Source organism: Gallus gallus, chromosome 27 (assembly GCF_016699485.2).
Source record: "Gallus gallus isolate bGalGal1 chromosome 27, bGalGal1.mat.broiler.GRCg7b, whole genome shotgun sequence".
In the NCBI taxonomy this organism is placed as follows: Eukaryota; Metazoa; Chordata; class Aves; order Galliformes; family Phasianidae; genus Gallus; species Gallus gallus.
This window is the reverse complement of record NC_052558.1, coordinates 2,493,066-2,520,101: the sequence shown is the minus strand read 5'-3', so window position 1 is coordinate 2,520,101 and position 27,036 is coordinate 2,493,066. Positions and strand designations below refer to the sequence as shown.

General features: G+C 42.6%; 1 protein-coding gene across 6 annotated transcripts; it reads right to left on the bottom strand.

Annotated features, from left to right (window-relative positions):
- Positions 1–26,778, bottom strand: CDC27 (cell division cycle 27). 6 transcript variants are annotated; one of them, XM_015299326.4, is made up of 19 exons: positions 26,539–26,778; positions 20,814–20,889; positions 17,590–17,737; positions 15,100–15,225; positions 14,316–14,413; positions 13,644–13,798; positions 13,322–13,536; positions 12,566–12,680; positions 9,926–10,059; positions 9,406–9,505; positions 8,545–8,752; positions 7,281–7,453; positions 6,454–6,606; positions 5,421–5,629; positions 5,077–5,194; positions 4,559–4,687; positions 3,604–3,678; positions 2,535–2,715; positions 1–1,394 (listed from the first exon to the last, which is right to left on the bottom strand). In XM_015299326.4, the coding sequence occupies exons 1-19, from the start codon at positions 26,563–26,565 to the stop codon at positions 1,312–1,314; spliced, it is 2,523 nt and encodes an 840-aa protein (XP_015154812.1). In that variant the 5' UTR covers positions 26,566–26,778; the 3' UTR covers positions 1–1,311.
- Positions 26,779–27,036: the final 258 nt, after the last annotated feature.

The window sequence follows — 27,036 nt, the reverse complement described above, 5'->3', positions numbered from 1 at the left end:
TATGTTGCTATGAAATTTATATCATTCCCAATTTATTATGCATAAATTGCTCTTTAAAACTGCTTTTATCATACACTTTCTTTATCATCACTGCATAAAGGGCACCAATTGTTGCTGCAAAACACTACAGAGAAAGATCATTTTGGACTCAGTGTGGCACAGCTTTCTTCTCACAGAAACAGCCTCTGGGAGGAGGGAAGGGGTCTATATTCCTATAGTGAGAAAGTACTCCAACGGCCTTAAAGAACAGCTTAAAAAAAAAACAACAAAGAGAGAATTGCACATTTCTGCACTCTGTTTGGACCACACGTTACAAAACAGTTTTAAAAAGGATACGATCTGAGGCAATTATCTGATGCATTTGACTGTAAGGTTCTGATTGCATTAAGGCTTCCGCGGTCTTCCCCATGGATTTGTTCAGCAGCACGCAGTCACTGCAGGGAAAGGGCTGGATGGTTCCACATTAACTCATACCTCCATTTCTCTCTTGGTTTTGCCCTTTATTAACGTTTATTCTCACACCGGGAAGAACAAATCAAGGGGTATATGGAAAAGAAAATGAAGCAATGCATTGCTGACTTGTTCCTTTAACGTACAAAGTAAACACATTTTAGAAACTAGGTGAATAAATTAATTCTTGGTTAGAACATGAAAGCGTTCTGTGAAAGCTGTGATTCTGCACTGTGATTCTCTTGCTACGTTCCCACTCCTGCAGGTTTGCACTCTAAGAGGGACACGGGATGTCTTACGTGGTCTGACAGTCCCGGTCCTGAGCACACGTGTGCTCTGTTTGTTCACTGGAGATGCTGCAGCTTTAAGGTCATTTACATTCCCTGGCATTTAAGTTACACTACAATATGCAAAAGTCTTTAACAGCATTTGTCAACACTGTCCTCGAAGAACTCGGAAATGAAGTTCAGCACTCTGCTTACCAAGAAAGAACCAAACTAAGACACATTTCTGGGAAAAGAACAAGACACTGCTTCATTAGTACTGTCCCCACATCTACTGGCTTTGTTACAGCAAACCACAAGTCTCTCTTCCATGATATTTTTCCAGCAAAGGGGAGTCCAAAAATAGCATTTCCTCCTCAGTCACTCTCATAAATGTGTAAGAGCCAACTAGTCAGACTCAGCAGCAGCCAAATACTGCACTGCCATTAATTCTGTGCACAGTCTGAGTGGTACTCATGGTGTCAGTGGAGAATCATGACAATGCTGGCTCAGTGATGTGAAGACCCAGGACGCGAAGGAAGGGGAGAACACAACAGTACCAGTCACACACTCAAGCCCACGTATTGGCTTTTGGAGGTTAAAATTCATCACTTTCAACTGCATGGAGCTGTGTGTCATCTGCATCCGTCATGCTGCTCTCTTGGGATTCGTCTGTGCCAACTTTGGAAAGAAAGAAACAGAACACAAAAGTGGTCAAAACTTCACCACAGTTCTTCCACAGCCAACTGCAGCACATTGGAGCACAGCAGCAACGCGTCGGTACCTCATCAGCAATGTGAAACTCAGTTCCTGCCTTCATCCCCCTCCCTCAAAACGCTTCAGAGCCATCCAGCCTATTCCTTGTAATAAACTGACCCTGCTAGCTCAATACAGTTGAAATAAATGCATTTCGAAAGGAATTAGGATCATGAGATACAAAAACTTGCAGTCTCCTTAATGTAATGGATGCTCACTTCAGTGCACTGTGATCAAAACATATTTTACCTAAAACAGTGTCCCAGCATCTACCTTTTATTTCAGTTATGTTTATAGGACAGACTAAGTTGTGGGCCTTCCCCCCCCACCCCCCTGCTCTGTGACTTGACTGTCACTGAGAAGTTCCAGTACTCTGTCTCCATCTTCTGGTGAGAAATGCTCAGCCCACCAAGTGCACTACAGTAATCCAAGCACAACAGCAAGGGGAAAAGCTCCAGTATTCAAAGCACACTGAAGCAGAATCACTAAGAATCATCATGTACACCCTAACAACTTTTTCAGGTGAATATTTAGGGATGTAGAACACGCGTATGTTCATTACGAAATTGTTCAGAGTTCCTTTATTTTCTCCTTTGGAGGGAAATAATCACATTGCTTACTAGCTTTATTCTCTATTTTATTGTACAGAGGTCAATATTTATGGCTGACCATTTCACAGTGCATCTATGCTTCACTGCAATTGAAGCTCATAATAACAGGTTAGAGAGAAGGGAGAACCCTGAGCCATCCCTTTCTGCAGGCTGTTCCCACAGTGGTGTATTTGGGAGCACGTGATTCACTCTCAATTCAAACAAAACTCATCCATTACTTTACCTTTGATGTCTACCACATGGTCAAAGCTTTTTTTAACTAACATCCAGTTCATCCAACCTCTCCCAAAGCCTCCATGGATCTTTCAGTTACATCAAGAATGAAGGACCTCTGGAGCTCTTGCTGAGCAGTGAGCTCTGCTCGTTAAGCCTGGAATTCTTCCTACTCACAGACATGAGGTGACACCTCAGGGGAAATACCTCACTGAATAACAAAGGGTTGCAAAATACAAACCTGATTCGTAGGGATAACATTCACTGATTTGCTCTTCTTGAGTTATTGGTTCCTCATCATCTGGAAGGTAACGTTTGTCGATAGCCTCTTTAATTTGGTTGTTGGCTCCTTTGGGATCTAAGTCCATCGCCCATGAGAAATTCATTAGGGCCAAATGAGTTTGTCCCAGCTTTTTATAAACCTAAAATAAAAGCATGAAATGCTACATTTACAAGTTGCTGCTTAAAAGGCTGGACAACAAATGTAGTAAGTCACAGTTAACTAACACTTATGAGAAACAGTAGAGTAGATTCAAACATTTATAATACAAGTCCAAAGGGAAACAGCAAAAGTGTGTAGAAAAAGTGCACAAGTGTTTCTACATAAGTGCCCAAATTTAAATGAAGTGATCCCATGAAATTAGCAGCTGACAGATTCAAGAACATAAGGAAGTGGCTCTTCAGATGTAATTTAAGCTTTGGAACTCCTACAGCCTCATTAAGATTTCCCACTTCCCAAACTGTTATAGAAGGATATCGCCTTCTGTAACTCTCTTGGGAAGGCCATCAGCTGAAGCAGACATTGAGGCTATTGGTGGAGGAGTAAAAGCACTCCACAGATACTTATTCAGCATTTCTGATGAAACATTAATAAATTTGAGTGTGGTTCAACATTTTAATATCTCTAAGCCCAAATAACCAACACAACTGACTGATGGACTGACAAGTCCTGAAAGTTGAACCTCTTTTCAGTTAAAGATCTTGATAAAGATCTATTTCTTGCTTTCTAAAATGAATTATTTCAAGTTGACAGATGTAAAAAAAAAAAGACAACAGGAGCTTGGGTTATCTTTTCTTGGGTGGTTATAAAAATGCTTTGAGGCTGCTCCAGTCTTTTGAGGCTGAAAGCAAATATGTGAGAGAGCTGTGAAATTACATGCAGCAAGTTTTATTGAAGGCTTTGTGAATTTTTAGAATACTGCCCCACATGTAAACAGCTTGGCAATGGGCATCAAATCTTCTCATTAAGCAGACATTTCTGCAATGAAGGAAAACAAAGTACTTACAAAACACAGTGAAATTTCACCTACCTTTCCTATTAAGAAGTAAACAAGAGACTCTTTGGGAACAATCTGTTTCAGTTCTTCAAGTTCTTGTAAAGCAGACTGAAAAGGAAGAAAAAAATTAAGCACAAGCTGGCAATGAGCCACCAGTTATTGCATCACTGAACTGCCATTCAGTGCTGATGTGAACCCTGAAATTTACATACAGCACACTCCACCACAAACAACAGTATGGCCTCATTCAAAAGTATCTCAAGTTTCTTTTACATTAGTTTTTCATTTAAAGGTTATAGAATGTTATAGCCCATTGAGTATAGGCACAGAGCAAATATGCTGGGCTTTGGTCTCCTACAATAGCATCTAATTTTTCTTCCTCCTGCTCGCATGTATTTTCTGCTTTTAACTTCTAAAAACAACCTACAAGTGGGCACTTTGCTTACTCCTTAACACTAATCCTTCTTTACTTAAGTTATGAATTGGCTAGAATATGTTTTGAAGAAGCTTCTCCTTTGCATGTGTACACACACTCCTGAAGCAAGGTTTCAGAAGCCAGACTAGCAGACTTGTTTCTGTTGGCCACAGAGTACAGGCCAGAGGACAAGAGTCCCTGGAAAGACAGACTGTGGGAAGATCAAGTCCAATCATCAACAGAGTATGAGTCAGCAGAGGGATCAGAACAAAACCGTATGGCCCCCATTTTTTAATTGATGATACAGCCTTTAAAGTAGCAGGTTCTTACTGCTATAATCTGACCCTTAAAAAACACCACATCTGTTGTCTTCAGATTTTATGATGATCAAGAACCTTAAATCGATCTCCCTCTCAGTGAAGGTGGCACTTATTGAAACAAATGCTTTGTTAGCTGCTCTGCCTCAGGCTCTTCCTGCTCATGCTGCACGCCTTGATACTACCACTGTATCCCCATTCACTGCTGTAGCAACTGAAAGATAATTAAAGGTTGTCTACACGCATCAAATCTTACCTTGTATTTCTCATTTGCAAACAATACAGAAGCTCTATGGAATTTGCATAGTGGGTTCTTGGGGTCAATGTTAATAGCTTTGTTTAGAGTATCCAAAGCCTTTTCAGATTTTTTCAGTGCGTGTTGGACCTGTAACAGAACAGGAATAAAATCTTCAAAGGGGAAAAAGAATAAAATAAATCTGACTGGTAGATGTGCTGCTACATTTACTTACAACCTATTACTACCAAGTCTTAAAGAAACCAAGCTTTCCCACAGGCAAGCTTATGCTATCAGGTTGAATTGGCAAGTCATTTCAACACTGGCTAAAAGCAACTGGGGGGGCGTTGAGGGGGGTTGAGAGAAGATTTATTTTCTGACACAATCCATGGTTATTCATTCATGCGATAAGATCCTCTAATAGGTCCTCTGAACTTTGTTTTGTTTGTTTTTGCACTTCCAAGTTCAGGAAGACTGCAGGTGAAGTACAGAGGCAGATCAGAACATAACAAGGAAAGAGCTGAGTGCAATCTACTTACTACTCCAATGTGACACAGTAAGACTGAGCTCTGAGGATTGATATCAAGTGCTTTCTGGAAATGCATTTCTGCTAAACTGAATTTTTCCTGTTTGTAATAAATCATTCCCAATCCATACCTGCAAAAAGGAAAAACAATTCCATTAATAAGAGTGCATCTTAAGCAAAACTTTCATCAGTAAACATGAACTGGTAGAAGTGACACACACACCTGCTATTTCATCAAGGGTAAGAAATGACTCTGAATGACAGGAAGTTTTCACAAAACTCATGGCAGCATTTACAGCTTATTTCCCCCAAAGGTGCTCCATATCACATACAGAAGGGGGACGAAGCAAGACTTACCATGCATTATAGTGTCTAGGGTTGACTCTGATTGCATTCCTAAAACAAGCTAGTGCTTTGTCTAGCTCTTCTGTTAACACAAATTCATGCCCCAAAAGGGTGTAGGCGTAAGCATAGTTTGGATCAACTTGAATGGCTCTCTGGAAGAACTTGATTGCAATGTCGTGCTCTCGTTGCAAGCTGAAGCAGTTCCCTGCAGCACACCATGCCTAGCAAAAACAGCATTCCAAAGTTAGCAGACAGTTTCATTTTACAACCTGCAGAATGACCAAGTTTGAGCTAAACAGATCTTCTGTCACTGACTTATGCACTTATTTATAATCCAGTAGGAAGTAATATATAGCACAACAGTTTTAACAATACTGACCAGCTGCTTCACTAAGTTTTCCTTCCCCCAGTACAAGACAGGAGAATGACCTGAACAGGTTTCACTCCAGCAGAAAATCTCAGACTCCACAGCTTTCTCAACTCTGTCAAGAGCAGATTTATAAGCCCTCCACACACACACACACTTATTACTTGTACTGGGGCACACATTAAAAGATGCCAGCCTGTTTGCATGTCATGTGTATGCTATACTACCTCACACTCTGCAGTTCAATGGACTTCAGCATAAAAATATTTTCAAATGGAATGTTGCACAAGTTATACAGAAAACATAAGTGCCAGTGAGTTACAGCACTTACAAGGGGGTATAAGAAAAAACATCCCTTATCTTCACATATTGGCATCAATAGGAATGATTGATCAACCCATGATCTTTCTGGATTAACAACACCAGTACAAATTTAAATAACCATTGATAGATTAAAGGTTTCAACCTGCCCCATATAAGCTGATATTCTAATGCCAAGCAGCCATTTCAGGCATCATCAGTTCAACAGGCAACCCTGCCACCTCCCTCTCCAGTTTCACCACATAGTTCTCAAGTGAGAATGAAATCCTAATCCAGCTCCAGTCTAAATTCTGTTCCCCGTCACTGATTGTGCCACATGCAGTTACTCATCTCACTGAGCACCACAGCATTTTGTACCTCTGGTGAGTTTTTATCCATGTCTGTTAAATCCTTTGAAAGAACTGAAAGAGCAACGTCTTTCTGCAGATGCCACAGCGTAGTTGAATAGATCTCCATGCCTTCTACTCTGTAGTTTTCAATCCTCCTCACTTCTGAAAATATCCTTTCAGCCTAAGAAAGGAAATGAGAAATCAAACTTAGAGCAATTCCACCCACCCAAGCAGAGCACACAGATCAAAGTTAGAAGCCTCATATGTCCAGACTGAGAATTCTTTGCTATGCAAGCATATGATGCAGAGCTACAAGTCCTGTTGTATTTTTATCTTCCCCTCCAAACAAAAGAAATGACTACACTCCAATACAGTTAGGCAAAGCAGAACTCCAGCTGCCCTCCCTGCTTGTGACTCCTGCAGGAAACAAGCACACCAACTATCAGGACAACAGAGAGGAGAGTTGAACGGCTGGATTCATCTTAGCTGCTTGCTTCTGTTCTGAAGCAGTCTGATATCACCTCAGCTGTACAAATGCAGTCATTCTGCATGCTGCAAAGGGAACCAGGTCATTGACAGGATCTGCATGAACTAAATGGGGGGGGGGGGGGGGGGGGGGGAAGAACACCTGATTTTGGAACCTAAACTGTTTCAGTGATATCATTTACAGCACTGCAGTACAAACAGCTGCATCAGCACAACTGAGGGTGAAGATGGGGAGAGGCAGAGGGAAAACCCCCAGGGCTGGATGAAGAGGAAATAACTTCAGCCTTAAAAGAAGTCTGAAGCATAACTCAACTTCAGGAAAGAATGACTGCTGACAGAGATTCAAAACCAACCACACACACTTCCTACCTGCATGTATTCTGCGAGTTCAAAGTAAGCTCTCCCAATTTGGCACAGCACCCAGCCAGTGTTGTAGTGGTGAGATGGCAAATGGCTTAGAATATTTATCGCTTCTTTGCAGTTGTATGAGCACAAGGCTAAATAACCTTTTCCCATGTCACGAAGAAGGCTCATCAAACCTTCTAGGAGAAAAATACAATAAGTAAAAATGGAAAAGAGATTGCTGAAATTTACTTGAAACAGCTAATCCCCAGAAGCTTTTCACTGTGGCACTGCTCCCAGTTTTGCATATCAATATCTTCCAAGAGTCCTTAAGCAGGCTTATCCACTCTTAACTCAGAACACAACATTCTAAACAGCAATGGAAGTCAGGTATCGACAACTTCTTAGGCCAGCAATAGAACACTCAGGAACAGAGAAATGGTGAAGTTCAGGAAAAGTGGATTTCTGCACTTACACCAACAACTCAAACTTATTTTTTTAGGTCTCCGTTTCCACAAGTCTGGTATTCATGTACACATCTGCTTGCTGCCTGGAAACTTTATGGAGCCAAAAGAGAAGAATTCAACAGTTTGCCTACAATTTTCTGTCAAACTGGACAAAGACTTGTGCTTAAACAAATGGGAAATAAGGGAGAATAGATAACACAAACCCAGTTTTGAGGGAAGATAGTTGAATTACTCATAACTCCTCTGAATCAGTTTCCAGGGTTCCTGTCTGAAAACATCTTAAACACTCATAAGAACCAGTCAGATAGATTTGCTCACTGTCACTTTTTTCCATCCTATTATTTCACCTGCTCTCTGTAAGTTAGATTGAGTTCAGTGTACTCCAGCTATCTTGATAATTACAGAAAGGTGATAGCTGCAGGTTGACTGAAACAATAAATATAACTAAAGCAATTTTCCCTCCCACTAAACTAGGAGCTTATAAGCAGGAGGGAAAATGGCTTTTCACACAGCAGACAGTGCTAGAACAAAGGCTTTAAACTAAGAGGGGAGATTTAGGCCAGACGTGAGGAGGAAATTCTTTACCAGGGTGGTGATGCCCTGACACTGCTGCCCAGAGCTGTGGGTGCCCATCCCTGGAGGTGTCTAATGCCATGGACAGGGCCTGGGCTGCCTGTGCTGCTGGGGGGCAGCCAGCCCATGGCAGAGGGTTGCAACTGGGTGGGCTTTGAGGTCCTTTTCTACACAACCATACTATGATCCTACGATTAAAAACAGATCTACAAAGTCTGACCGTACTGAAGTCTGATAATGTTCAAACAGACCTGCTGCTGCCTTCTGTAGCGTAAAAGCCTGGATCTGCGGTGCAACAGTAGATATTTTCCCTTCTGAAATGATGGAAGAGTCCAGTTTGGTAATTTCCAAGCTATCGTTTATGTTTGGCTGAGTTATCCCCCCCTTATTTGTTTTGCTTTTTGTTTTCCTGTTTGCAATCTTAGGTGGAAACTTCATTTTTAATTTTTTGCTATTTTCCTGCAAGCAAAAAGAACAAAAGTTTCATATATAAAAGAAATTAATTCAACTTACATAATTAACTTGCAAGTTTACTAAGAACGTATTTATGCCTCTTCACAGCTTTCACAACAGTGCCCAGCTGTTTTACTTTTGAACTTAGTCACACAGACACTTCCTAACTCCATTGAATGCTTTGTTTTAACAGCAAACATTCATATATATTAAACACAGTCCACAAGCATTTGTGCTCTGAAGTCCTGCTCCATCGATTAAAGAGCAGAAGACTGATAAGAAAAAAGTACAGCTTGCTTTTAGAGAAGCAAAGCATCCAACTAAGACAATTTTTAAATAAATATATGCACACAACATAGCCTCTTGTCAAATGGGTTGGCAGCCAGCAGCACCACTGCACTTGTCATCCCAGTACACATCTTTGTTTTTGCTCATGATGCCCTTCTTCCCACTCCTAGTGGAGCACTCTTGAGAATGAAAAGGAACATATGGCATCAAGACATGTTTCATACAGCCTGATATTTCAGAAGTTCTGCTCATCATAGAGTTTAGAACAAACTGTTATGATTGATGTGCAGATGGGCAAACTATTAGGCAGTGCAGAGGCATGGGTAAGGAAAGCCCCTCAAGCTTAGGAGAAAAAGCATGGATTCTGTTACCTTTGTTGTGGAGCTATCACTAGTAAAAAGGCGAGAGCTTCTTCGAGGCAGTGAGTTTGGTGGAGCAGCAATTGTTGGGCTCAATACCTGAGGTGTTGTACTGAAAACAAACAGCACATTATAGCTAAAAGCTTTGGTTTCATTCTTTTGAAGCAAGAAAAAAAATATCTTTTTTGTTGTTTTAAAGAAAAATGCTCAAGTGCTGAAGTGCTCCTACTGGAAAGGGATGGAAAAAGCACACCTGCCTGCTGTGTGTTAAGAACATGAGCATAACTTCTTGTCTACCTTATTGTCCATTGATGGCATTTTCTAACTGCCAAACAGATTTAAACAAACACCACCCATCACACATGAGCTTTCTACCCACTGAAGTCATTCCCCCCAACAAAAGAATTCCTCATCCAAACCAGAATTCTGCAGGACTGTCCATAAAGGATGGAAAAAAAAGAAAATAATCCCCAAGTGCTCCAGAAAGAAGATGTAAAACGTGACAGCAAACTGAGTGATGTTTTCTCCCTACCTTGTCTGTGGACCAGAGCTCTGTGTTTGTGCAACGAGGATTGGAGTGACCTCCCGGCTATTTCCACTCTGGGAGAAGACTGATTTTGTTCCAGCCTGGCTGATCCTGGTGACCGCCTGCATAACACGGAGTTTCTACAGGTTTGTTATTATGCCACTGAGAAGTCTCAATTCCCTGTTCAATCAAAGCAAATCCCTTCTGCCTACTGAACAGTGCCCAAAGGAGAAATATCATTTCCACAAAGGTTCCCCCCCCATTTGTAAGGAGAACCCAAAGTATTCCTCATTCTCTGCCTGAAAAACTTGCCCGTAACCCAACTTCCCAGAACTCCATGCACATTATTTAAAGATGTGCAATCTCCATCTAGTGGCAAGAAACTGCATTAAGGGTTTGTGCAAGAATAAAAGGGAATTAAAAAGCATCACATTTTAAGTTCCTTATCCACAGGAAGGAAGTCAAAAAAACAAGCAGTAACAGAATGAATTCCACTCACATCCAGAAGCCACCCACCATTAACACCTCATGGTGGCTCTCACAGAACATCTAAGCCTGCTATTCCCATGAAGACTTTGGAATAGTTTCCAGTACCAGTTTAGCATACCAGTTCACAGCATAAATCAGTATCTCCAACTATTACTGCATGAGTTTTCAGGCCAGATACAAAAAGTGGTTTTGTTCAAGAAGGCATCTGCATAATGCAGGATAGAAAAGAGACCTACACTGAAGTGGATGCAGAACAGCAAGGTACTGCACGTCAGCTAAGCAGTGCTTAGTGTCCACATGCACTTCTTTCTCACCTTTAATTCACCACAGTAATGAGCACAGAATGTGCCTTAACACCAAAACACTACACTATATTTTCTGACATCTTCCGCAAGCAAAGAGGCGTGCTCTGATGCCTGCCCTGGCACAGCCATTACTTGGGGACTCAGAGCTACTGTAATGTTCCTGAATCTGAGTCCTCGGGAACAGGTCCAAAGAAATTAGTTGTCTGATGTACAGATTCCCTTTTTACAGAAACCCAAGTTCCATCTTCCTGCCCCCTCCAGGGACAACAACAGCCTACGTGACCACCAGAGTTGAAGAGATGCTTTTTAAGGCACCATCAAGTAGGACCAACAGCAGCACAAGCAGCAACAGCTGATGGATTATCTGACTTGTAAAGGTTCTGTCCTTCCCTTTCTCCTCAATGCTTTATCACAGGACAGCTGAGGCAGCCAGCACACAAGCTTGCCCACTCAGATAGGAAGTCTTCGGATCAATCCTAATGTTTCATTCATTTACGTAGGTGTTTCCTAGGAAACTGCCTCTATTAAGTCATGCACATCCTAGCCACAGCTACACTAGAGTGTTTGCAAACTTGGCAATTTGAAGTGAAAGTGGCCAAGTAATTACATTGGACAAAGCATGCATCAGAGTTCTAAGCTATTTATTAAAATTCATTAGGTGTCTGTATTTAGGGACTAGCAGAGATCCACCTGGGCAGAAAGCATTTGCAGAGACTAGTGAAATTCACACCAGGGGGCTCTTCTGCCACACCTAGCAAAGTCACAAAGGAGCAAGAAGGACTTGATCCCCTGAAGCCCTGCATCTATCATACAGCACATTTGAGATTAAAGGCAGGGGAGTACAACAGCAACAAGGCACATGCAACTTCTGAATTTAATAAGAATACATGGAAGTATCCTCAGGTTTTGTTTTTAGAAAGGAACAAATGGTTCCTCAACTGCCATCAACATTCCACCTCTCATTTGTCACTATGGCAACTATGACAATTTCTTACTGAATAAAAAAAGATATTTTGTAGTTTCTTCTAGACAAGATTTAGCCAAATGAAACAGCACTCTGTCTCCGTGGACCACCAGTAGTATTTTGTTTAGACCCATTGTAAGCTAGAATTCAGGAACTGTTTGCAGCTGACTTGAAGCTTCTAGTATTATTTCAAGTTATCCCTGCAGAAACCTACATTAGAGAAAGGAATTCAAGTGAAAACTTCAAGTTCTGACTGCTTTCAGACTCCAGCTTGCACATGAGTTTCAAATCCTTCACAGTTTAGCTGTTACTGTTTGTACATTCCTGCTGGGCTGTAGGAGGACAGAAGTGATGGCATCTGCCCCAGGTTGCCCCTCAGGCCTGCCAAGCAATACCAACAAGGCAGCCTGAAGATGAGTGTTTACAGGCAGGAGGGAGGGCTTGCTTTTACTAGGAAGAAAGGACTCTTGCCTGTCTTTACAAAACTTTGGGAAAATGAAAACAATCTGGTTTTGCTATCCAAAGGAAGTGACAGGATGAGTTGAAAGCATTTACAACACAAACACTATTCAAAATATGGCATTTTCTTCCTTGCTGCATTATTTGCTCAGCTGAAGAGAAAGGTTTTCAAAATAATAAACTTTTTGTTGAGACTTCAGGAACTGTGAAACTGTCACTACTTCAACACAGACTATTTTACAGCAGATTCCATTTCAACTGATGCTTCTTAAGAGTCTAAAAAGTTCTGCCAGGGAGATAACTGACCAACTGCAGTCCAATTGAGGAACTCATTTACAGTGTTTGGCTTTTTTTTTTTAAATCTACATAATGGATTCTTCTTTTCAAGTACACATAAAGAACAGTAATTGCATCTGGAACACAAAGTACCTTCTTTGAAGGAGCTCCAGTGGATGGCACATCAATTACAGAAGTAGAGTTTGTGTAGTTCTGCAAATAGGATCCATCTCCAGGGCTTGGGGTTTCTAGTGGCAAAATTCCAAAGCTGAGAACAAAATGAAAAGCAAATGTTCAAGTCCAAATATTAGGCCATAAGAATCAGACCAACTCTGTGGCCAAAGCACATACCCAGATTATCAGCTTCACTTCAGAAACACTTCATTGATTTAGGTTTACCCCCTAACATCTTACAATCTATTTCTCATCTGTGTTCTTAAATTTCAGGAATAAGAACACAGAACTTTGCCTCCCTGCAAAAACAAGTAATAAATACAGATAATCCAAGTATTAACAGTTGTTTCTGTAACTAAAACAGCATATACAAAGATTCCTACATTTACATGTTGTTTAGAAGAGGGACACTTTTCAGGGAAAGCTCTAAGAGCAGCTTTTCGTAGTAGCTTTAAAGAACACATCTGCTCTAGAGTAAAGACTTTTCCAGTGTGAATGCAGCAATAAGAAACAGTGAATCAAGAGCTCTTCCCCGTTCTAATCATAAAATACCAGCTGCTTGTTTAAAGAACAGAAGAGATGAACGCTAGGGCCAAGAGCAGTCATTGAAGTTGTTTTGCTTTCGCTTCTGTAGCACTGTTAATAACGCACTATCAGCAAGCCTTGTGCTGCACAACACAAACCAAACCCAGCAGAAGCAGCTAACTGTAGAAACAAACCATCTGAAAGACTCACCTTGGAGTTAGGGGGCTCAAAGCAGCAGGTCCTCCCAGTAAACTTCGCCCAGTTTTTGGTTTATTTTGAGCCTGTTTCGACAAGATAGCAGTCCCTGACCCAAGAGGGACAGCATCTGGTGAAATTACAGCCGAGTCGATGTAAGACATAGAGGAATCTGTGTTCAAGGAGGAGTATTTTGCATTGGAGGATTCTAGGTTGATCCTGTTCAACTCCTAAAAAGGAAGGCAGCTTTTAGTTACCCATGCATTGTAGCTTTAGTTAGCACCCTAAAATCAAGCTGGAAGGACTGCTTGTCTACAATGATCACAGTAAAACTCACAATTGTGTCTTGCGGCGTTTCCATCAGGACAGTCTCAGGCTGTCTGTGGGATATGTTGTGATTAGACACCAACGTTGTGCAAGTGTTAGGCAGACAGCTGCTGAAGTTCTGTAAAGATGTTAATTTAAACGTTTGGTCGGGGTCTGGTTTTTCACCTGTAAGATTGGAAGGAGATTTGAATAGAGCTCTTCCTCAGTTTACATGCTGAAGACTCAAGATGAATCAAGGAGTGTGGGGGGGACAGCATACTTCAGGAACAGTGCATTCTTACTTCGTTATTTTAAAAGCCCTTACACAAAAATCAGAAGTGCAATTCTACTGCAAAACTCTGGACAGTTTTATCATTTTATTCAACTGAAGTTATTCTCAGAAGCATGGTTTCCTCAGGGTATCCTAGCTGCAGGTACCAACACAAGTGGTGTTGTTAAATCCAAAATGTAAAAGTTATGAAAAAAATCAAGAGAGACAGAAGCTCTGAACATGGGTAAAGCATTTTAAATCCATTATTACTCACAAAATCACTCCTGAAGAATTCTGCTGGCATTTTCCTTAGTAGTTTTGAATGGGGAGTAAAAAATGCATGTTGTTGCACAGTGATGGCAAATTGGAAAATGTGACTTAACCAGAAGTGTAGAAAACATCTTCATTAGGAAGACAGCTCTGCAGACCTACCTATTTCACACAGCGATTCAAAAGGGGACCAGAGGAAAGGATTTAAACTAAGGCTCTTTTGGTAACATTCTGATCCTTTGGCAAGCCGGTCTGTCTTGCTGCAAAAAGAATGTAACAGTTTATAAGGAAACTTAAGAACAGAACTTCTGTTTGAGATAGCTCTCCAGGAGAAGAATTGAAAAACAAAAACACATTGAAGAGTCACAGCAACATTCCTCATTTTTTCAAACCACAGAAACAGAGCAATATTGAGTTATTTGGCATAGTTATGCACAGGTGAAAGCTTAACATGGTCCATAGAATAATTAGGTAAGCACTGATATGGTTTGAAAGTTTTCATTTTTAGAAAGGTGCTGTTCTTGTTAACAGTTAAAAAAATCTTATTCAAAACAAAGTTTTGATTCCTTCACAGTTCAGAAAAATCAGAGTGGTAACACTGAGAAACATTTTGAGAGCTTCTCTTCAGGAATATTACAGACCAAAACTTAAGTTGTAAGAACATGACACTTAAATACGTGTTGAACATGCAAGAGAGAAGTCTGTTTCCAGGCACTCAGATGCTCTGGGTAGAAGACAAACCATGCCTGCATTCCTAAGCTAGATGGTTTCCATAACTATCTGTCTGCATCTATCATTCCTTCATGCCTGGCCCCAGAACTAACACTGCTATACCCTGTGTTGGCTGAGTTTTTACTTACTTTGGCTAATGTCTGATTTGATCAAAAACAAAATCCCACCACTAAACCCTGAGCTTTAAAAGGCAAAATGAACAAAGCAGCATTACCAGTAGACATGTCCCAGTAAGGAGAGTGTAAAGCACGCAGAGTCACCGAACTCCGTGACAATGTCATCATGGCTTTTCTGTTTATTCAACACTCCACCAGATAAGATCTGCTCTCCTTCTGCAAGCCTTTTTAAAAAACAAGAGGTTTAAAGGGGTTACAAGGCTCACAGCACTGGCAGTCCAGTGTTTTCACCCTGCTGCAAACAAAAACAGAAATCCACTGTCAGTGGTCACAAGTTTCAAACAATGTACAAAATAGTTCCTGCAAATCAACATTAAATAATTGATTCCTCTTGCAATGTGGAGTACACAGTACTTGGGAGCACATTTCCACTGTGGAAAAGAAGAAAAGAAGAAAAATCCTATACCACTCCAAAACTACCAATGCATAATTAAGCATGACTTCCCAAAAAGAGCCCAGTTTTAGGCAGTATAGTAAGGGAGAAACAGTCTTTCACTAAGATGATCAAAGGGCTGGAGAACCTCTCCTATGAAGAAAGGTCGAGGGAACCAGGCTTATTTAGCTTGGAGAAGAGAAGGCTCCAGGGAGACCTCATTGTGGCCTTCCAGTACTTGAAGGGAGTGTATAAACAGGAGGGGGAACGGCTGTTTACGAGGGTGAATAGTGCCAGGACAAAGGGGAATGGTTCTGAACTGAGACTGGGGAGGTTTAGGTTGGATATGAGGAAGAAGTTTTTCACCCAGAGGGTGGTGATGCACTGAACAGGTTGCCCAAGGAGGCTGTGGATGCCCCATCCCTGCAGGCATTCAAGGCCAGGCTGGTCTGCTGGTTGGCGACCCTGCACATAGCAGGGGGTTGGAACTGGATGAGCACTGTGGTCCTTTCCAACCCAGGCCATTTTATGATTCTATGATTCCAGGAGCTCCATCTTTGATGGTGTTTTACTTAAAACACCACTCAGCTTGGCTTTGTTTCCCAGCTGTGAAAAGCAAGCTTTAAGGCTCTAGGCTCTCAGTTCATAAGATCCAATACTGGGATATGGCATGCTTGGCATCTGAATGCCTTTGTTTCTTTCACAATCTCCTCTTGCCTTCACATGAAATCACATTTGTTTGTAGATGCTCTCATCAGCACAGACCACTCCCCCAAGAAAGTAAGGCACATTTCTATAAATATAAGTTCCAGTTTAGTTTAACATCTTCTGAAGAATCTTCAAGAGATCCCACCAACCTAACTGAAATCAGCTCAGAAAGTGGTGTTATACACATCCAGACTTTGTAAAAGCAAGGGAGAACAATCAGCTTCAGATTTATTCTATGGGGACCTTCCCAAGTAGAGCATTCATGTGATTTCCCTTTCAATAGGAGATGCAAAGAAACCTGTATCCTAGTAGCTTCAGAAGTGCTAAAACAGTGTCAAAAGAAACACAATGAACCAAGACTTCTCTGCTACTCTTACGAAATCAGAAGATTTGCCTGCTAAAGAAAGCATCAAAGAAGAAAGAGCTTCTCCAAGAGACCTGTGTATTGGTTACACATTGCAGATAGGATCATGACTACCACCAAAATAATCACATCACACTACATCAAACTACACATTTCACCACCCACTGGAGAAATGAACCTTTTTCTTTTGGGTAACCGAAAGAGGGCCTTTCAAAATGGGAGAAAACTCACACCCCAAACCCTGGAATACAAACAAGCTGTCATGTAAAAAAAGAGCTTCATCTTTTGCAAAGAACCCAGCAGTATTAAAAGGTCCTTGAACAAAGGTTTCTCCCTCCTTTGGTGCCATTCTGCACCTCAGACAGATGCTGTTTCCCACGTTGGAGCTGCAATAGCCCTGAAGGTCTACAAAGAGGCAAAATACCCTCAGTAACAAACTCTCCGGGCATTAGGTGCTGTAGCTTGAGCTATTTCACTTATAGGCTCTTGCTGTTAAGACTCCAGCAAGAAGTAGCAAAGTATCTCCCTGCTTACACCTCATTAACGTTAATTCTTTTATTGGGGGAGGGAGGTGGGCAAATCCAGCGCTCTTTGGAATAGAATCCAGCCGTTTTGCTGGCTTATTTTCAGAAGAAATTATTTTTGCCTGCCATCCTCTCCCCCCCCATCCACCCCCAGCATTAACTGGGTAACAGGAGCAAGCTTACTGTACGAGGGAAGTGGCCTGCCCATTAAATCCATACAGGAAACACTTAATGAAATAAGCCAGAGCATCAGAGAAACACAAAAGCAAAACAAACACTTCCCAGACTGGTCTGCTTGAACCATCTCAGCAACCAATCATCTCTCCCCTCCCCTTGAAAACTCCTTTGCAAGTTATTCAAGACCTTCTGGAGGTTTCTGCAATGTGGGGTATTGCTCATTAGGTCCATATCCAGAAGCAAAATGAAATGAACTTAAAATTATCTTTAGAGTTGAAGGGCCAATGAATCACTAGTTCCCACACTCTGACAGCTATGAAGGAAAAATTAAAGTGAAAAAAATGCATTTGTAACCCTGGAACAGAACAGAGGGTTCACTTACTTGCTGAGGTCAACACAACATTTAGCAAGCAGGTATTTACACTGTGGAGTAGTACAGCTGTGTCCCTTTAGGAGCCTGTATGCTTTATATGCCTTTCCTGAGCGGTAGTAACACGTTGCCAGCAAAAACAGTGCTTCTTCTGAATGTACTAAGAGAAATAAAATGAAAACCATCAGTTGGTCATTTACCACTTTCATACAGGGAACTGGTGGGAGCAGAACACAGCCAGGAACCAGATACAAGAAAGGAAGTACTAAGATTAGAAAAATTCATTACCCTCTGAAGTGTATTTATTTGTCAGCATAGAACCAGCTTCCACGTGTTGCTTTCTTGCAGTCATACCAACTCAGCATCCATTGTTGTAAGAGAACTCTGATCCTTCTGGCTACCCAATTTAAACAAGCATTTGCCAGCTGCTGTTGAAATAACAGCAAGCCAAGCAGAGCTGTTACTTCTAGTAGAGCAGAAGTGCTTTAACCTGTTAGCCACACCAAGTTTGGGCTCTGAGTGTTACCAGCAAACACCCACCAGTAACACCTGGCAAAGGGTTGAGCTGCACGTGAAAACTGGCACAACCACAGCTGTCGGATGGAAGACAGAAGAGCTTCCCCTAAGAAAAACCAAGTTTAGCTTAAGCAGCCTGACTAATGGTTCTAATCCTAATTACGGGTTTGAACTTTCTCTATTTGCAGTGTTACTTCTGCAGCTTTCCTAAAACATTTGACTCTGTCTTTTGACATGACTTAGACAAACAGATTTTTATGACCATTAAAATAGGTCACTTACCAGTCGTCTGTTCTCCAAAATTAAATCTTGTCATTTTCACTGCCTATAATTATTTAATCATGTCTGAATGGTAACTCGTAAGTCATTTTATTTGCCTCATGGTAGGGACAAACCCTCCTCTAAATCTTCTTCCTAAAGCTGAGTTATTACAGGTTTCTAAATTCCACAAGAGCTAGTCAAGCTTCAGGACAAAATAATCTCTATCAGAGCAGAAACCTAGAGTGATCAAGACACAATAACATTTTCTATTAGAGAAACTAGAATTGTTTAGGATGAATCATGTCTGCTTCCACACTTCTTCCACTGCAGAGCTGTATTACGTACTGCCCTGAGAATGCTCTATTCAAAGAGCTGGAGCTGGCATCCAGGTTTAAAAGGCTGAGGTCAGACTTGCTGATTGTACTTGCACTTGCAGTATAAAGGACAGAGCAGCTAATCCCTCGAGTAACTTTGAAACCTTACTGTATAATTGTCAGCTGAAACATAAAACACCAGAGAACACACATTTGAGAGGAGGCAGTGAGCACTGCCATGCTGTGATGTTAACTTGAGCACTAAGCTATGGCTGTGTGAAGTATCTGTGTATCCTCACTCTTCATTCCCTCTTCCAGTTTTTAAGGGCCTTAAGCCCTGTTCTTTGTTCACTAAGCCACAAAGCATTTCATGTCAAAGAAAGGCCATCTATGAAGGCAACTCTCTCAAATGTCCAATTAATTAAAAAATTGATATTACTTTACACTTCTCAGAACATGTTAACAAGCAGATGGAATTCAGCACTGAAATAAAGACAATTATGAAGTTTCTTTTCATTCTTTGGAATCCTTTACAAAAAATCAGTAGGAGCATCCTACGGAAACCTCCTGGGGAAACTTACTCAAATCCTTTGCTCCACTGAACCCTATTTTAAGGGCATGTCATCACCTGGACAGTAACAAGAGAAACTGAAGGCCCAAAGGGAGAACAACATTTCTTTAATCTTATGTTAAAAACTCTTTGATAATTAAAGTTAAATCGATTATTTTATCCACTAACTTAACACATTTAAGTGTCCTGAGCAAGTCCCAAGCCACAGATGTCCCCACAAACACAGTAAGTGCAGCAGAACTTAAACCTCTTCTGAGGGTTAAAAACCCTACTGTCGTTATGGAATCAGTGTATTTGAGCTCAGCAGCTTCTACTCTGCAGCATAATTACTTACTGTAACCAGAAGCAAGGTGTTTTATTAGCAGTTAATTGCTTGAATCGAGGGACAGCAAGCTGCTCAATATCAGCACCGTTAGTCATTGAAAAAAAAAATCTGTCTGAAGATCTCTACAAGAGTACTATCCTGCAAAGATTTTTGCAGCAGCTAAGAAGAAAATATATGACAGTGTACTGATACAAAGTGGACTCTCCTCATTTCTATGTGCTTGGCAATTACTTTCCATCCAGCACCTTCCTGCATCCCAGAACATGCTTTGTTCGGGGAGATGAATACAGAGCATGGAACAGGTTATACAATTTGGTTACAATGCATGCTCAAGTTTTGCTTAGCCTGAAAAAAAAAGTGTGTGTTTGTTATTGATTTTTAACCTTAATGCCGGTGTATTTTTCCCTGTTTCCTTTTTTGTGTTAGCAATTAAGGGACAATAACTTCCAAACCAGAGAAAACTGAATACCAGTATCAAAGAACCAGCAGCAGAGAACAAAACGCTTATCTGAGGTCACAGAGTAAAAGATAAGGAAGAAAACAGGCTACAATAAAAGAAGGAAGTTGGTCTTTGAAGGACCAAGGAGAAGCATGGATTTGTGTTTCTGCTGCCTGCCCAGTGCACAAGGCCTCCTAGAACTGACAGCACTACTCCTAGGAATTCCACAGGAGATGCTTATTTCATGTTCTGATGCTCACTGTCTCTGTTCTCCTCTATGCTCTTCTCTCATGCCCACAAAATTCTTTCAGCTAAGACAACAATCAATGCATCTGAATGGGATTATTAGCATTAGGATAACCTGTGGAATGCATACTGCATCTCTCCAAGACAACTTTAAGAACTGTAAGTCTTCCAAGAGACTGAAAATCTCTCCCATTGGAGACCATGTAGCACCGATGGAAACACTACACACAGAACAGCCAACTCTGAATTTAACTTTTAAGGGAGTTTTACAAAAAAACAACAAACAAAAATAGAAAACACTGCTGTTACATGATTTCATTGGCAATCCTGCCAATGGCAGGGAGTTGGGATCAGCTATCTTTGAGGTCCCTTCCAACCCGAGCCACTCTGTGATTCTATGCTTTCCCAACTGAACTGAGCAGCATTCTTCAGCTTTTCCCGAGCAGAAAGTTAAGCTTTATTATAACAACTGGAGTAGGACAGAACAGGAACAGAGGCTCAAAAATCTTATATCAACACTGAAGAAACATCATGTTCATATTTGCAAAGCACATCAGTACATACCTTCTGCATACAACCTTTCTGCGAGGAACACTGCATCGCGGTAAGCATAGTGGTTAAGTGCTTGCCATATAGCAGCCTACAAGACAAGAAAACAAAGAGTCTATATTTAGAGAGAAATTTAAGAATGCAGAACTCATTACTGTCAGAAGGTACAGCTCAGCTTTGTTTTATTGGAGTCATAAGAAAGTTCAGGGAAAAATATGCAGCCTTTAGTTACTCCAACTATTAGTGGCAAGGAGATTAAAAATGAGACAACCATCTCAGCACTGATAGCACAACCCAACCTAACAATACAACTGTTTCTCACTAGTTACCATACACAACCATCTGTAAGTCTCAACCAGATTGCATCTCCCCCCATAACAGTTTTAGCCTCGTGCCTAAGGGAGCATGGATTACTGCAGACCACCAAATAATACAACCAGAGAGAACAAAGCCAGCTCCCAACTTTCTAGCACAGCACCATTCTACTCTTGGCGTAAGTAAGAGGAAAGGAAGAAAAAAAATCAAGGGAGCCCAGCCCATTTTAATGCATCATGCATAAACCCATTTAAACCATCTCACCTTGAGGCATGACAAACCGAAAACCAGCAGGACTAGGAACTGTCAGGCTGTGAGGCTGTCAATACAAGCCTGCTGCTGGGTAAGCATATGAAGTATTCAGTGTTCTCCTTGATGAGATGTTGGCTAGAGCAACCCACTGCTTTTTGTTGCCATTTGGTTTGGGTCCTTGCTCACCAGCCATCGCTTTACTGCCACTGATGAGGTCTGAGGTATCACACAGGAATGTGTGCAATGCAGTGAGCTGCACAAACAGATCCACACAGACACATGAAGGCTATGTAACTTCTGCATTTTGCTTGTGTACATAGGCTTGATCAAACACAGGTATCTGCTTGAGGCTACTAATACTCCTTTCTCACAAACACCAAAGTTTGGAGTGTGGGGCTGATAGCATTCAACCTCTAAGGACGACATTACTCCAATGAAATGCAAATCAAATACAGATACAGGTGCACAAACTCTGTGCACCTCTGGAATAACTGCCATAATTACTTGCACTGCATTGCTATCAGCCAAGCTATAAGCAACCAGGATGATTTTCCTCAGATCAGATGAAAATGTCTTCAGGAAAGGGGTGGGGAGGAAAAAAGAATCCCTCATAACACCTGCTTTGTCCTTCTCCCCATCATCACCACATGTGGCATGTGTGCTTATCAGGGTTTGTGCTCAGAGGTAAGACAGGCTGGTACCAGGACTGCAGCTCCAGTTCCAAAGCAGCTTCCCACAGGCCAAACTGCCATTTTGCAGCAGTTTTGTTATTACTGATCCAAACAAGAGCTAAACTTACAGACTCAAGGCTCTGTGGCCCAATACTTCTATATTTATATGCAACTGCAAACACGAACAGAACCTAGATCCCAACACCACAGATATCCAAAACCAAGATTAAACTCCCAGAGAGAAAGAAGTAATGAATGCTGTCTCCGGTAGGAAACAAGTGCCAACTTCACATCTTTCCCCCCAAACATCACAAACGGTTACACAGACCATATGCTACTTCTTCCAACACAAACTTGACAAACTCAGGGTGTGAAAAAAATGTGTGAGTTCTCCTTCAGGGAAGCCTACACAGTCTTTATGAACAGTACACACCAGAGTTCCCAATCACTACATAGATATTTTATACATCACCTCTGCAGAGGTATTTTCTCTTTGGTCAGTAGGCCCCAGCTGTACACTTAAAATCAACAGGTACTTTAAACCCACGTAAAAATAATTAATTCTCTGCAAATGATAATGCAAAGATGTTATTTCTCTCCAGCTGTACTCCACACTTCAGATAACTTCAGCCACAGCGTCTGCATGAGCGATTACTGTTTTTACCTTGAAAAGCTCCAAGGCTGTGCATTGCTGTGCCTCCCAGGCAGTGTGGTACGAGAAGTACTGAATAGAAGGAGGGTGTTAAAATCGTTCAGACTAAACCCAGGTTAGGGCAGCTCAAGGTCCCCTTTTTCCCTCCTGCTCTCCAAAGCAGCTCTTCCTTCACCAAGCCGCAAGTGGCACTCAGACAAATCTATCCAAGCAGAACTGTCCTGGAGTTAAAAGCACTGTCTCAGCAGACATACAAAACAAAGGTATGGGGGTGGTGGTGGCAAAAATAAAAATAAAAATTAATGTAATCTGCCTTCTCAAACAAGAGCAAGTTGCCAGAGGCTCTTGCCAAAGGCTGAGAGGGGAACCCAAGTCATTCTTGGCTAAATCACAGCCATGTTATACAAGGTATGCTACACACTGGCTCAGAGAGCAAGCCTTGCTGAGCAGAGTCCCACTGACAGCAAAAAGCCAGCTGGCAGAATCCCTCTTATGTAATAACAGTCATTTTGCAACTAAAAAGGTGCAAGTTGGAGTTGTGCCTTCAATGGGCTAATTCTGATGGCTGGATCCTCACCTGTGCTGCCTACAGGGGTGGGGAGGAGGGAGGAAGGTGGCAGGGATTGACCACACCAGTGCAGGACTGATTTTCTACAGGAATAGCACAAGATAAAGCTCTAGCTTATACAAACTACCAAAAAAGAGTATTGCTGCCACACCCTTTAGGAAGCAAGCTTGGGACTGGAGCATCACTGTCTTTATAGAGCAGTGCTTTAGTTTCTTTCTAGCAGAGGATCCTTGCATCCACACCACAGTGGCACATGACAATTGCTGAAGTCATACCAGAAGAGTGGTTTGAAGAAAAAACATTTTGGGGGCATTTATCCAATAAAAACTACTTAACCCTGCAATGCTTTGGGGCAGGACAACCCAGTCTTACTTTCTTCTCTGCAGTAGTGATTACATTCTACACGGACTGCACCCACCAGGACCCAAAGAAGCCATCTCCTTGGGGGTGTGAAAAGCAGCTGAGGCACTGTGGCTGTCATGTCTGTTCTCTGAGCTGCAAACAAACACAGACAGGAGGGAAGCTTCAACTGCTTCAGAGTTTTACCATGCTTCCCCAAGAGGTAAGTCTCCAGGCTCTAGTCAGCCAGCCTCCTGAATATACACATCAATTTGTAAATGCAGAGCAAACAGGGAATACCAAAACTACCATACCATGCTCTATGGCAAAGCATCCTCAGAGTCAGAAAGAAGAAAATCAAAGCCAATTCACACATGTCCACCTTCAACCCAGGAGATCCCGTGCACCATCTAAGCATCACTCTACATCTAACCCCCAAACCTCTTAAAGGATAAGCCCACACTTCTGACAGTTACACAGCCTTGGGAATTATTTTCCAAGCTTCACAATCTATTGACATGCTAAGCTATCATTTTCTACCACATTTTAACATTTGTTCAAGGTGAGGAGAAGAGAGGGTTTCCAGTGACAGAATTTGCTATATTTGCTAGCTACAGAGACTCTGTTAAGTAATCAGATACTCATTGGTATTGCATGCTTCCAGCCATGGCAGCAGTCTTGGAGTTCAAGCATCATTCATGTGGGTCATCATCTTGAAAAGCTGAATTCCAAGGAAAGCCTTCGTTTTGTTTCCATGATGTTTTTCAGAACTATTTGGAAGGCATCCAAAAACACACGAGATACAAGGCCTTACATCTGAGCTGAAGAGTTTTAAGCTGACCACATCAAGAAGTACAACAGTGATCTGCTGTCTACATAAAATGAGTAAAAGAACCAGAAGTTGAGAGATTTAATAAGCCAACAGAAATCTAACCAGTCATTTTGATGTCTTCTAGGACATTAGTTTTATATAATTGAAATGCTATCCTTTTAAGGCAACATAGAAAGAGATTTCCAGTATTTATCTGTCAGACTTGGTGTATCTTGACTACAAAGATGAGTTTGCCCAGGAATATCAGCCTTGTAGACATCTGAAGAGCTGAGAGTGAAATGACAAACAGAGAACATCTCTGCAGTTACAAAAATGAGAAGTAGCGCCTACTTTTTCAAGCATACTATAAAAACAAGTACAAATAAATAGAAAAATCAGATAAATGCACGGACTCCAGCTAAAATGGGAACTCAAAAGCACAGTTTAACCTCATTCAAGCTGTGTACTGCAAAATGGAGTCTGATTATTGGACACACAATATCAGTGCAAAAAGAAGTGTGGGCTGGTACAGAAAGCTTCTGCAACACAGTGCTCACAGCTGTGGCACAGAGAGCTGTGGCCTGCAACAGCAGATCCAAATGCCAACCTTGCTCTGGACAGTCACACTGGCAACTTTTCTACCTTAAAAACCAACAGTACAACCAAGGCCACAACAAGTAACAAATCCTAAACTTATCAGCATTGCTGTAAGCAGGGAAGAGCAGCAGAATTACTGACTGAAAAGTTATTCAGCATGTGAAGAATCTAAATAGGTACATTCAATATAGCAAAGCCCTACCAAAACTTTCAAGCAGATAAAAGCTTGAGAGCAGCATTAGACAGGTCTTAACCGTGCATATCTACCAGGGAACTCTCAGAACAGCTAACACTTTCCTCTTACTTAGTTTAATTAGCACAGTAGTGGAAACGCTAAGTACTGTTCCCTGTCATTCCCTCTGAAAGGCATTCTTGTTTCCTTTTCTAACATAATAACCCCATGTTTTCCTAGAAGACCCAGCTGCTAAAAAAGCAGCAGCATGAACCCAATGGTTGAAGCAGCACATGGGTAAGACCACTGAAGAAGAGGTGCCCAACAGCCAAAGTCACTCCTACCAATACGTTGTCCCTCACTCTCTGAGCAGAGCAACAGAACAGCAGCATCACAAACACAAGGCCCTGCTCTATGAGGGTACCATCACTGCCACCATCTCACACAGGCAAGGTCAGGCCAGCAGGGTGGTGGTCTTCCACAGAAGTCCTTCCTTCCTCTCATCCTCTTTTCCTTGAAGGGAGAACCAAAGCCAGACTCTTCACTATGCTTGTTACAGAAAATAATTTCTGTACTACCAAGATGCCTACAGTTCCAAACATAATGAGAAAAATAAATGCATTAAGAAGCTAAAAATAAAAAGAGAACATGAATGGGGTTATGATATTGTTAGCAGAAAATTACACAATTAGAGTAATGCACATAAGGGAAAAGGTAGGAAGAAACAGCCAACTCTTATTCTGTAAATCATGCCTTTGCAATGGGATGACTGAGAACAAGAGCAGGAAATCCATCAAGGTAGGACTTGAAATATGGTAGAAAAACACAATTATGTTATTTTCTCTCCCAGGTATCCTCCCATTGCAAAGATATAAACTCTAGGGCAGCAAGACACCTCCACATCAACTCCTGGGGAACAAGGCACGTCCTTGGTTGCTGGCACAACACGTAGGGAGCCGAGCAGGTTTCGAAATGAGACAGCAGCGAAGAGGTGAGCGAGAGGGTTCAACAGGTCTCCCCGGGGAGCTGCGGGGGAACGGAGCGGCCCTGTGCCGCCTGCAGAGCGGCGGGGAGGCCGCCCGCCCCGGCCCGGGGGAGCCCAGAGGGGCGGAGGGGGCGGTCCGTGAGGCGCAGGAGGCGGCCGAGGACCCCCGGGAGGGCCCGGAGAGCTGCCACAGGGCCCCGCTACCGAGGAAGGGACACCGAGAGCTGCCCCCGGGAGCGGCCCGAGCGGAGAGGGCCCTCCCTCAGCCTCCAGATAGGGCTCTACGAAGCGGGCGGCGCCGCTCCGAGCTAGGCCGGGCCCGGGCCTCGGGGCCTGAGCGCGGCGGCAGCCCGAGCCCGTCCGCCCGGGGGTCGGTACCTGGACGGGTTCCTGCAGCACCGTCATCCTGCTCCCCTCGGCCTCCTCCGCCTCCTGCTCCTCCTCCTCGCCGAGCCCGGAGCGGGGCGGCCCCGGCCCCGCCTCAGTGCGTGTCCCGGCGGCGGCGCGGCGCGGCCCGGCCCCTGCTCATTTAAACTCGCAGCGACCGTTACCGGGGCAGGCGGCGGGGAGGGAAGGAACGAGGTGGGCCAAGCGCCGAGTCCGCCCGAAGCCGCCGGCGGAAATAGCCGAACCCGCTGCCGGAAACACCCGAAGCGCCGGGCGGAAAGAGCCGAGCGCTGACGGAAAACAGCTGGGAAAGCCCTCTCGTCAGCCAAACGGAAGCGCCTCAGCCGGCGGAGCCGCCCGAGTGCGGCCGGAGAGAGCCGAGCGCTGAGGCGGGGCGGGGCGGGCGCTGAGGGGCGGTGGGCGGTTGTGCCCCTCACGGCGCGTGGGGCGGTGGCCGCTTCGGGCCCTGAGCTCACGAGTGGTCCTCCA

Coding starts and splice junctions, on each gene's coding strand:
- CDC27 (XM_015299326.4), bottom strand. CDS start 26,565: ATGACGGTGCTGCAGGAACCCGTCCAG. Junction 9,506..9,925: donor AGCTCTGGTCCACAGACAAG/GTAGGGAGAAAA, acceptor GTTTGTTTTCAG/TACAACACCTCAGGTATTGA. Junction 1,395..2,534: donor ATGTTATCCCTACGAATCAG/GTTTGTATTTTG, acceptor TTCTTTCCAAAG/TTGGCACAGACGAATCCCAA.